At 39.0% G+C, this 12,804-nt stretch overlaps 1 protein-coding gene across 1 annotated transcript in view; it reads left to right on the plus strand.

Moving 5' to 3' along the window:
- The first annotated feature begins 318 nt into the window (after positions 1–318).
- LOC149794222 (hemicentin-1-like) overlaps positions 319–12,804 on the plus strand; it is a 71,481-nt gene continuing 58,995 nt past the window's right edge. Inside the window, exon 1 of the mRNA XM_089966546.1 lies at positions 319–452. Coding sequence (XP_089822672.1) covers positions 440–452 — 13 coding nt within the window. The 5' untranslated portion in view covers positions 319–439. The remainder of the gene's footprint in view (positions 453–12,804) is intronic.

A 12,804-nucleotide genomic window follows, 5' to 3' on the forward strand; every position in this document is an offset into this window, starting at 1 on the left:
TTCACACCGAGGTTGCACTGTTGTTTTGTTTTTTAGTTTTTTTATTACACACAGACACACGCATATTACTGTCTTGTATTGAAGGTATTACTGTCAAATGAAAGATCAGATGGATTCACTACCTTCGCCATCACAAATAAAATACAGTACATTTTAGTTTCGATGCTTGAAATAATGATTGATACTTCTTCGGACTCGTATATTACAAATAAACATTTCGTTCACGATGTCAGGATGTGTCATACATATAGAAATACAATCGATTAGCTATACCATTGCTTTTGTAGGTGTGGTTCATTACCACTTCCTGCCTATTGCCATTAATGAGCGACATTTTAAATGTGACTTGTGTATGGGATTTAAGACACAATTGAAATTCACGGAGTGATGTATTGGATGTACAAGGTGAACGTCCCATGATTTCAACACCAGTTTTAGTATGCATAACTGTGGTATGTAACTCATTTCTTCTTAGCATAGGATACTGTAATTTATCCATGAAGTTAAGCCATCCATTTACGCATTCAGTCATTAATTAGATAATGTTCTTTCTTGCTTTCTGTCCATTGACATATCTACCGCTACAAAATATATGGTAGTAGTGGTTGGCGGGCCAGACCCATGACCGAATGGTTGCTGTTCGACAACTAGCTTTTGACTAGCCCTGGTCCGTTCTGTGGTGTGTCCTTGAGTGAGGTACTTTACTCCAATTGCCTCGTGCATAACCATTTATGTTGATGTGCCATAAAGCACCAAAGTAAACCAAACCAAACCAATATTGTATAACACTGGTGTAACAATATCTCCAGTACACGTGCATCCGTTATCATTACTCTAAGCCATCACTGAGCATATAATCAAATCCGAATCATCAATGCATCAGTCATATTGATTTTTCTAGTTAGCAATATTTCTAAAAATGATTTGGTATAAACTTGGAAGTTAATGGTTCTTCTTAAAGACTGTATTATGTTTTTTGTACCTTTAGCAACTATACACAAAAGCGGATTCAATAACAAACCGACGACTGGATCGAATAGTTATATTATATTATTCTTAAACCTGGAAGAAATACTGAGTACAATCAGCATAGATCAACGTTCGGTAGGGGCTGTTGGGATGTGAGTGTTGAGAACTTTACCATATTTTCATATCGAAACTACCGTAGCTTATCTGTTGCTAAGGTTTGAGTGTTTCGTTTGTAAACGGTTAGCAATTAAGGGCAGGGAGACACAGACAACTATCCTACACATGACGAAAATACATACAAAAATGTGGTTTAAAATCGAGAAAAAGGGGATTTTCAAAGAGAATATATTATCCCTCCAAAGTCATCAATTTTTCAAATGACTGGTCATCAGACAATGTATGCACATTGAACTTAGTAAATTAATTATTACATGTTTGAAAGTGTGTATATATATATTTCGTAGACTAGACAAAGCTATGGCAGCTTTTCCCGAACGGGAAGAAGCATTTGAGCAATGTGGTAACACTAGTATTCAAGTATGTATAGAAACTCAGCTGCAACTCAAGAAATATATCTGAAATGAAGTACCATCTTTAGTGGTACATACTATTTTGCTTCTATTGTTACGTCCCCGACAAGGAACAAAGATATGAAAGCATTTGTATTAAAAGAGCTGGTGATCGAAATAAGTGAATAGAAAAATAAATAATAACCTGCAAACTCTATTGCCTTTATTTATATTTATGTTTATTGTAGGTCAATTTTTATTTGTCTCAATTGACAACATTTCAAAGGATCAGGTATTGTCCGATAGAGTTGATTACAGCGATCGCTTTACTTATAATGTGGCTATTTTATTGCTCGTTCCGGTTCATTAGTTTTCATATGATGAAAACTCTCCCTGATTCCTAAATATATGGAATTCTTTGGTTGCTTTTAGGTTAGCATATTCAGGCGATTGAGATAGGAATAATTCTTTGTATCAGTCGGCTCGAAAGGCTTATCCATGAATCATACAAGGCTTACTCATGAATAATACAAATGCGAAACAAGCAAATAAGCAAATCCATGACATTGTGAAATAAGAGTTTGTTATGTTTGCTTATTAGGAGATTCAAGAAACAATATATTTTAGGGTAAACGACATTAAAAATCTATAAATTAACAACGGGTAATGTCATGTGGTTCTTAGCAACCCACGCTCACAAGTTTGATTTGCTCGGCAACAAAACCCTTACATGTAACTATGTGTATAAATGCACACACACACATGCACACACACACACACACACACACACACACACACATATATATATATATATATATATATATATATATATATATATATATATATATATATATATATATATAACACTGGACAACAAATTTTTACAAAAGTCATGTTACTGAAATAAAATTAGTCAATTCTTATCAATTTTTATGTGCTGAACACGAATATGACAGTCAAATTGCAAAATTGGCTCTAGTTTTTTTGTAATCTGCAAGAAATTAATGTTTACATAACGAAATGCATTCCAATAGTAAAAGGTCAACTGTAATAGCCTACCTATAAAAAATCAAGTCATTGACTACATCTTAGATTTCTTCGCCTGTCTCTTGTACAGCTGTTCGGGAGCATCTCTGAGGAGTGTCCAGCAGTAGTCAGCCAGCATTGTAGTGGACCATTTTCCCTGGTATCTTTGTTCCATTGTTGCGATATCTTGATGAAAACGTTCGCCGTGTTCATCACTAACAATACCACAGTTGCTAGGAAAGAAATCCAAATGGGAATGAAGGAAGTGAATCTTTAGAGACATATTGCAGCCAAGTTTCTTATACTTCATCAACATGTCTTCTACTAGTTCCTTATAGTTTTCTGCCCTAACATTTCCGAGGAAGTTTGTAGAAACTAGGCGAAAAGCATTCCATGCTTGTTTCGCGTCACCTTCCAGCAAGTTGTTGAACCGGTCATCTTTGAAAAGCTCTCGAATCTGAGGACCCACAAAAACTCCCTCTTTAATCTTTGCTTCGCTGAGTCGAGGGAATTTTTCATGCAGGTATCGGAATGCTGGCAAAGTCCGGTCAATGGCTTTCACGAAGTTCTTCATCAAACCTAGTTTGATGTGAAGGGGTGGTAGCAAGATTTTCTGAGCCTCAACCAGAGCTGGGTGTTGGATATTCTTCTCTCCAATGGCTACATTCTGCCTGTGAGTCCATTCCTTCCTCATGTAGTGCATTTCCCTTGCTCGGCTATCCCACTCGCATAAGAAACACATGTATTTTGTATATCCTTGCTGCAGTTCCATTAAAAGGGCAACTACCTTCAAATCACCACAGAGGTGCCAGCTGTACTTGTTATACATAATGGAATTCAGTAGCTGCCTTAAGTTATCGTATGTCTCTTTCATGTGGACAGCATACGCTACTGGAATAGATGGAAGAATGTTTCCATTGTGCAAAAGCACAGCCTTGAGACTCAGTTTCGAAGAGTCCACAAATAGTCTCCATTCTTGTGGGTCATGAGTGATTTTTAAAGCATTCATGAGGCCCTCAATATCGGAACAGAATATCAGATTACTTTCCTTTCTGAAGAAAGGCTCCAATTGCTGGTGGCGCTTTCGATATGCAGTAATTGTGACATCTTCTTCTAGAAGATTCCATTGTTGGAGTCTTGATCCTAGCAATTCTGCCTTGTTCTTTGATGAGTCCAAATCACGAATCAGGTCATTTAGTTCTTCCTGTGTTATTCTGTGTGGGGTTGATGATGCACCACAGTGAAAATCTGGATCACTGCATGCTGATGGACCAGGAGAAGAACAGGTCGACTCACCTTTGTCTTCGTCAGATGAATCAAGAGAATATTCTGCTGGAGGTTCTGGAATAGGAAGTCCCTCACCATGTGGAACTGGTCTCAATGCAGACGGAATGTTTGGGTACACTATTCTCGACTTCTTTCGCTTCGTTATTCCGCCGGAAAGAGGAGGAACCAAGCAGAAGTAACAGTCATTTAGGTGGTTGCTTGGCTCTCTCCACACCATTGGGACTGCAAACGGCATTGATGACCTTTTGCAATTCAACCACTGTGAAAGCTGTGTTGTACATGTAGCACAGCATATATGCGGAGCCCAAGGCTTGTCTTGGTCACCAACCTTGCATCTGAAGTAAAGATGATATGCCTTCTTCACTTGAGAATTGATACTTTTCTTCTGGTTGGCAAATGTCACTTCCCCACAAATATAGCAAAAATTGTCCGCGGTATTAACACACTTTCGAGGCATTACTGTTCTTTATTGTACGTAAATGGATAAAATAATAAGTTTTATGTAACAGTAGCTTGAACTGTCTCGCACAACGTCTAAAATATTTTAAATGCTGAACCTATCTGATTGGGCTTTATATAGTACACTGCTTACGTCAGCTTCAGCAGCCGCCTGGCATTAGTATAATAGGCCTACACATGTATAGTACACTGCTGACGTCAACTTACTTCAGCAGCCGCATGGCATTAGTATTGCATTGCATCAGAAAATGATGCAATCAACTGTGGATGATGTGAGCATGATGGTATTATGCAATGTTACATCATTATTCCGGATGTTGCTGCAGTCCTACTGGAGAAATTTACACAGTGAAACATAGAAAATGAGGTATATGAATATCTTCAAAACGAGAGCCAATACAAATTTTTCAAGGTTATATTCGTGTTCGGCATACCAAAATACTACAGATTAGGGCCTTTTCAAGTCAGTAATGATTTCACTGTTGACCTGTGTAATCTTTCCCTGCTGACACATACGCCTTTGTAGACTACTTTAAACTGATCTTTTGGCATCAGTATACTGAAATACTGTCCTATTAGTTTTGTGTTTTGATTGAAAGAAAACTAAACATAATACTGTTAAAATACTACCATAGATGGAGTGCAGAAAACAGCCGTTCATAATCAGAAGTCTGTGCATATATATATATATATATATATATATATATATATATATATATATATATATATATATATATATATATATTGAAAGATCACACGTATCTGCGGTATAATAGTACTTTTTCAACATTGTGAGAAATTAAGATCGATTAAGCAGAACTTAAAATTGGCACATACTAGTAGAGACGTGATCGTTCTCATAATTCCATTGAAAGTACATACATACATACATACATAACACAACTGATAACGACGCAGATTCGAAACGGTTTCCCAAGGCTTTCGGATAAACAAGGTTCTCGTCAGGGGAAGAAAACTTACATATACAAAACGAACAATGACACAAGATCTGTGAAACATTCTGGACTCCTACATGTTATAATCGCTAACTGCAATTTGCTATAAGAGATAAAACAATACGAAGCCGTGCAAAAAGATGGCCGAGCATATTGTTGTATCTAACACATAAAGAAACATTATATTTTGACCTAAGCTGTGAACAAAGGACGGAAGCACAGTGTGCCGATAAATGAACTCAATGTACAGGATTCGTTAAAGATATCATATCCCGGCAGAAGCAAGATGGTTCTGAAAGATATATATATTATGATAATTGCGAATCGGTATACTGGACAAGTACAACTACAATAATAATAATAATAATAATATAATAATAATAATAATAATAATAGTAATAATAATAATAATAGTAGTAGTAATATTATTATTATTATCAAAGACAAGAAAATCATAAAAATATAATTGCTTGGGCATAAATTAGCACAAAATTTGCGTCGGGCTCACAACTGATGATTATCTGTAATTTTGATAAGACTGCAATGGGAAGGTTAGACCTTTCCGTTTAGGCCCAACGTGAGTATTCAATTGTGACATCCAGTGTCGTTCCTTACATGTGCGTTTTGTGTCTGCCTACCATACTTTAGATGATAACATCGTGAGGGACTCGACTGTATGTTCATTCGAGTTGTAGTGGTTGATGCTTTCAGGTTGATTTTGTTGCGAATGTGGCTTTTGTGATTATTCATTCAATTTGCAAAATCAATGGTTTCGCCATTATATTGAATGATATAGATCATGCATGTCATACGATATATTCTACTACTGGCTTGACATACTAACTTCTGTTTGATCATGTAGTTAACTCATGTTGTCGAACTTCTGACACATTCGGTCTCGGGCATGTGTTGCAAAATTAGTCAACACTTATCTTTTGTAACGGTATGTGCCTCCATCTGTGGTCTTCTTTGAAGTTACCAGGCACGGACAAGATGGTCCTTGAGATGTCAAGGTCTTTGGTACGCAAACATAGGAACTTCTTCAAATATAATCTTGAGAGCTTCAGATGATTCAGTATGGTTGGCCCCGAGTGGTCTAAAGCGCTCTCCGTTACGGATCACTATCATCTCACCTATTTCTGCGTAGGTTCGAGTCTCGGATTCAGCCAGTGTGGGTATGTGAGAAAGCTTGCCAGTAGGTTCTCGTGCATCGGTGGTTCTTTTGGTTTTTATTCCTGGTTCTTCCTCCACCATTAATACTGAGCGCCATGTTTTACCTATCGTGTGCTATAAAATGGCGTTAAACCCTACAACAACAACAACAACAACGACTAAGTATAGTGCCAAAACTTGCGTATGATCTTTTGCAGGTTTGAATCATCGAGATGGAGAGCTAGCATGGAAACACGCATGATGATTTTCTTAATTTGATATTTAAGGAGAGTTTTTACGTCGAGGAGCCTGTTGCGTTAACAGGCTCGTCAATGAAGCTTCTTCTGTATCCTCTGGTTCTAAGGTTCCCCTTGAGTTGCCCGTGCTCTTGTCAAAGGTGGCAGGATTAGAGCACATGCGTTTGGTTTGAACTCGCATATCGTAAGAGAGATGTTTTGTTACTGATTATGTTCTGGGGTAGGCAGGTGATACGGAGGCATCACATTAGCCTGTATATATTCAATCGGACCGATGTATAGTCATGTGGTATTTCTCTATGATCGTAAACTATGATGAACCTAAACAATATGTCCATCCTATAATTGTTTATAAATATATTGTATTGTTCCAACAGTTCATACCTGCATAAACTGCGTGTTCGATATCTAGCATTCTGGAAAGTTAATTGTAAATTTGTGACAGAATTCACGATCGTTTCTTGTGTTACTTACATTTATATTATGTCTTTAACATTTAGTCCATGACTGATGATTGAAATAAGCTATACATAGATTATTATGATAATTAAGTCAGGTGGGTTATGTTACGACATTAATATATAAAGATAGAGTTTATTCATTCTAAGTTCTCTTTCCTATCTTCGTCTTTTACTATCAGTGATATGTTGAGACTATAGGTACATCCGTATATTCAAGGATAATGGTACTTCAGCATATTATATACCTGGAGTTCGCTTGAAACACTTTATTCGTTTGGATTGTGACATAAGGTTTTATAATGATTTTATATTTAAATCGTAACGCTGTAAGATTCTCTTGAACTTACACTTTATAATTTACATAATTGAGCTATTTAATAAGTTTTAGAAAAGAATGCTGATTTTGCTTCGTTCGGCTGCTTAGTTTACAATCAAAGAGACATACCACAGGAGTATACAACTTTATTTTTGAAATAGTTTGAACATAATTTCTGCCGCAACTCGCAAATCCAAATCACTTGCTCTTATTTATGTATTTATTGCATTCTATTTGGTTAAGCGTGGTCGTGGTGGAACACATGCGTTGTATTCATCAACACATTGTTTCCTTCCAATATTAGAAATATCGATTTACTTCGATGAACCAAACCGACAGGCAATCATATCTGATTCTACTGATTTCAGCAAGGTGTTTGCAACAGCTCCTCATGACTTGACAACAACATACTGAAGGTCAACATTTCTAATTCACAATTTTCCGGTATTCTCTTTAAGTCACAAGGTCGCCTAGACCATCAGCAAAAACAAACCGACCAAAGGTTCCCTCCAATAACAGAATCTTGTCAGAAAGAAACTCAAAATTATATAGATAACTACCGCTATTCACACCTAAATGTGTATGAAAATATATGTTGAAGATGGACTGGCAAATGAAGACCAGATTTTCGAATGACAAGTATAAATCAGGAAATATATAATAAATCACCTTGAGGAATTTGCAAACCAGTGTCAATTTTTTCCAGTGGGTCCATATACAAACTTAAACTGTTATATACACGTGAAATATTATTTTCGGTATATTCAAGCAACTTCTAAGTTGTCAAATATAGCTTTTTACTTTGGGTTTGGCTATTTTCTCAATTTTCAGTGTGAATGTCTACGAACAGAACGTTTTAGTACGGTAAGGCCATGTTGGTTTTTCTTTGCCTACGTAGATTGCTTCCAACATATTACTTGGCGGGTGAGCATTTATGGTACAGCACCATAGTAGTGAAGGGAGATATTATAGCGTCAATGGGACTTATAATTAAAAATACCCTTGGGAACATATAGCGTCAAGGGAAATTTAACATGGAGAAAAATCGTGGGAACATATAGCGTCAAGGGAAATTAACATGGAGAAAAATCGTGGGACTGTTGAGCGTCAAGGGGATTTGAACATGGGAATAGGGGACTGTATAGCGTCAAAGGAATTTAAACAGGGTGGGACTGTATAGCGTCAAGGGAAATGGAACATGGGATTTTTTTTTTAAAAAAATTTTAAAAAAATAAGAAAGGGGTAGGCAATTCAAAGGCTATCTCTTTTCGAGAAATATGGGGGCCCTGAAAAGGGCCTTTGGGTTTATGTTAATGTATTCATTAACATAAAGGGCACCGTATTGGTCTTCTTCTTGTCCTTAGGCTGCGTCTCACTGTTGGCCCGTAAACCAGCACTCTTTTCAGGCATCCTTGTCTTTCAACGTAGATCCACCGTATCCACAGGCTGGTGTTTGTCCTGTGGACAACGGTCCACTTGGATCTGACATACATAAGCAAGTCTGTCCGAAACATCATGGAAGACACAAGGGTGGATGACTCAACTGTGGTCCACATCTTGAAGCGACGAGAACAGGCGAATCAATGCACTGAACTGCGCTTATTTATAGGTACAGGTAGGATTGAAACGGATTGAGTTCATTCACCAATCCTAACACGCGTTACAAAATTCAGTCAGCCCGCATCCAATCCGAAGAGAGCAGTCTGTGACGTCACGTAGTCTATATAGATTCGCTAGCGCTTGTGTGCAGTCAATCTATGCGACAGTGATTCAACATGACGGAAACTCAGAAAACGATCCAATGGGGTGCACCAGCAGGGGAGACCGCCCAAGGGAACCCGGACTTACTTTCAGAAGAGGTGAATTGGGATTTTGTGGATTTTCTCTCCTCGCAAGAATTTGTTCCGGAACCTTCGTTACCTTCTTTATTACCGCAAGTGGAGAATTTTAGACAGAGACAGAAAGAAGAATTGGAGAAATTTATACAACGACAAAAGGAAGCGGAACAGGCTTTTCTCCTACAGCAACAGCAACAAGAAGAAGAGGTAAGAAAAAAACAACAGCAACAACAGCAAGAAGAAGTAGCAGCAAAGAAACAAGAGGGTGAAAATCAAACGGTCACGGTACTGTTGGACATTTTAGCGGAGTTAAGAAGTCTGAAATAAATGTATCAGACTTCTTTATCACGACCGAAGAGAATACGACCTTCCCGAGCTAAACACGTCAACCCTGTGACTAAGCCTACCGTACCACCCTTAGTGATTTCAACCCAATCATCATCAACATTACGCAGTTCAGAAGTAGGCCTTGGCCGTGGCAAAGGCATAACGCAGTTAAAGTTGATTGCTTAAACTCACCCCTACACCATAAAGAGAAAAAAAGGCCCTTTTCAGGGCCACCCACATTTCTCGAAAAGAAATACAATTTCAATTTGCCAATAACTCAAAAAAAAAAAAAACCCACCCATTTTACCTTTATAGTACGTGTCTGTGTATGAGTGCGTGAGTGTACGTTCTTATTTTAAAATCAAAACTAAAAGACTCTTACCTTATATCATTCATTTATTCTTTTATCCATTTTTTTACAATCCAATTCACAATTCACAACACAACACTTTAATAAAAAAGTTCATTGACTTCTTCTTTCTCCTTGTTTAGTCTCTCTGTTTTTTGAATTTCTTCACCGTCTTTTCCTCATTTTATTCCCTTCTTCTTTTCTTCTTCTCCTGTTTCTTTGCCTCTTGTAAATAGAATTGTCTTTTTTCTTCCTCTTCTTCTGAAGAATTCCTCTCTTCATCCGAAGAATCCCTCTCTTCTTCTAAAGAATCCCTCTTTTCTTCTGACTCCTCTTGTTTCTTTTTTGGGCAATCTGGAGACCAATGTCCTTTTTCTTTACAATAATAACAGGTATCTTGAATTTTGTCTTTTTTAGTCCCTGTTTTTGTTCTTTTTTGACGGTCTGGACACTCTGAAGACCAATGCCCTTTCTTCTGACAGATATAGCAAGTATCTTGACTTTTATCTCTAAAGGAAGGAGAGTAGCCCGTAGGCTGGTCTGAAGAGAATTTTCTAATGACCCCTCGCAAAGCTCTGACGAAACGTTCCATCTGGTTAGTCTCTTCCATCGTTGTGCTCGGCTTGAGAGTGAAATGAATAGTGAAAGGACAAGACACACCCTTTTATATACGCTGGTATGCTATGACTATAAAGTAGTTCATGGTGTTTGAACTTGAGTCATTTGACTTTTTGCTTTCAAGATGAAACGATCTAATTCATTCGAGAAGAAAGAAGAAGAAGAAAGAAGTAAGAGGCAGAAACGTGATCTATCGCCTCGTACCAGGGCTGAAATCTTGGCACAAATTCATGCCAGTGATTTTGAAGAGGACATGAGTGAACCAGAATCAGAACCCTCTAAACCAATTTCACCACCCTTAGTCAACCCTGAAAAGTACTATTCCATTCGAGAGACGGAAAAGCGCTCCTCTAGAAAATTTAGAACTACGGCTTACAAATACACGGTGAAGTTTAAAGATTTCAAGGCTGAAGTGCCGTTAGAGAAAGCAGAATTGTTTATCACTGGGGTATGGGATTCTTTGCTCACTGCACTCAAGCAACAATGTCAACCCAAAGAAGACGATCGCTTGAGACTTTCCATACAACACGACGGTTTGAAATCCCCTGTTTGGATCGAGTTTAGCACCCCTGCAGAATTGACCGCTTCCAAAGTCATGGACAAGATTCAACACGTGCAACAATCTAATGACCAGTTTGACATCACCGATGGAAAAGCCACATTGGACATGACCCACGTCTCTCCTCCTCAAGGGACCGGACGCAAAAAGATGTTATTGGTGAACGACCTTCGCAGCATTAAGCGTAGCCTTGTCCAAATTAACAACCCTCATGACCAGATGTGTTTAGCCCGTGCCATCGTGGTGGGACGAACCTATGCCAACAAGAACGACACGGTAGAATGGAAAAGAACCTGGAAAACTATTCAACAATCCGACCGAGCCAAACAACGAAACGAAGCAGAACTCCTGTTGCAACAAGCTGGCTTGTCCAAAGACACACCCTGTGGCATTCCTGAGATGCAAAAATTGCAAGATGCCCTAGCTCCACGATACACCTTGAAAGTGCACCCTCAAGAAGTGCGTGAAAAAATCTTTCGGGGACCGAACACGCTAGCCGATTTTGCCCAATGGGTCTTAGACCCCGTCGACAAGACGTGGAGCCAAGAGGACATCGAACGTTACGGAGATTGTCATCGTCATGCCACGGTGATGGCTCACAATTTCTCCGGATACGATGGACAGTTTCTTTTGAGGTACTATACGGAACAAGGCACCGAGCGTCCTAAAGTGACTTTGAACGGAGCCAAAATCATTTTCATGCAAGTGGGACAAGTACAGTTTAAAGATTCGATGAGTTACTTGGCCATGCCTTTGAGTCGAATGCCTAAAACGTTTGGAATGACAGAAATGGCTAAAGGGTACTTTCCACACTTTTTCAATACGGAAGCCAATCAACATGCCGTTCTACCCCATTTGCCTGAGGCTCACTATTACGACCCCGACAACATGCGTACCGAACAACTAGAAGCTTTCTACGCTTGGTACCAGATTCACGTCTCGGACCCTTTCGACTTTCAGGAAGAAATGTTAAAGTATTTCGTTCCGACGTGGACATTTTACGACGTTGCTGTGGAAAATTTCGAGAACTGTTCATGGAACACGGAGGGGTCGATCCTTTGAAAGAAGCTTGCACCATTGCCAAAGCGTGTTCCTTAGTGTATCGACAACGATTCATGCCTGAAAACACCGTGGCTGTCATCAGCCCTCAAACGACTCACTTTGTCAAGCGTCAATACTCGGTCAAAGCCCTACGTTGGTTACATTACTTGTGCGACAAGGAAGACAAATGGATTCAGCATGCCCGCAACGGAGGGGGCGAAAAGACCATCGGAACGTATTCGGTCGATGGCTGGGACTTAGAAAACCCTAAGATCGTGTACGAGTTTAACGGTTGCTTATTTCACGGATGTCCCGTCTGTTACCCTGACCGTGGTACTAAAAATCAGTTTTTACAACGAACTATGGAAGACTTGTACCAGGACACTTGTCAGCGGCGCCTAAAGTTAGAACAGGAAGGATACCAAGTGGTGGAAACGTGGGAACACGAGTACGATCACCGTATGAAAACCGATCCCGAGTTTAAACGCCTCGTGGAAAGTTACCAGTTCATGGACCCGCTGAACCCGAGGGATAGTTTGTATGGAGGAAGGACCAATGCCACTTGTTTGCTGTACCAAGCGGACGAAGAGAAAGGAGAAGAAATCAAATACTTGGACATGTGTTCGCTGTATCCCTACGTGTGCAAATATTGTCGTTTTCCCGTAGGGCACCCACAATTG

Source organism: Sinohyriopsis cumingii, chromosome 8 (assembly GCF_028554795.1).
Source record: "Sinohyriopsis cumingii isolate HCF-2022 chromosome 8, ASM2855479v2, whole genome shotgun sequence".
Taxonomy (NCBI): domain Eukaryota; kingdom Metazoa; phylum Mollusca; class Bivalvia; order Unionida; family Unionidae; genus Sinohyriopsis; species Sinohyriopsis cumingii.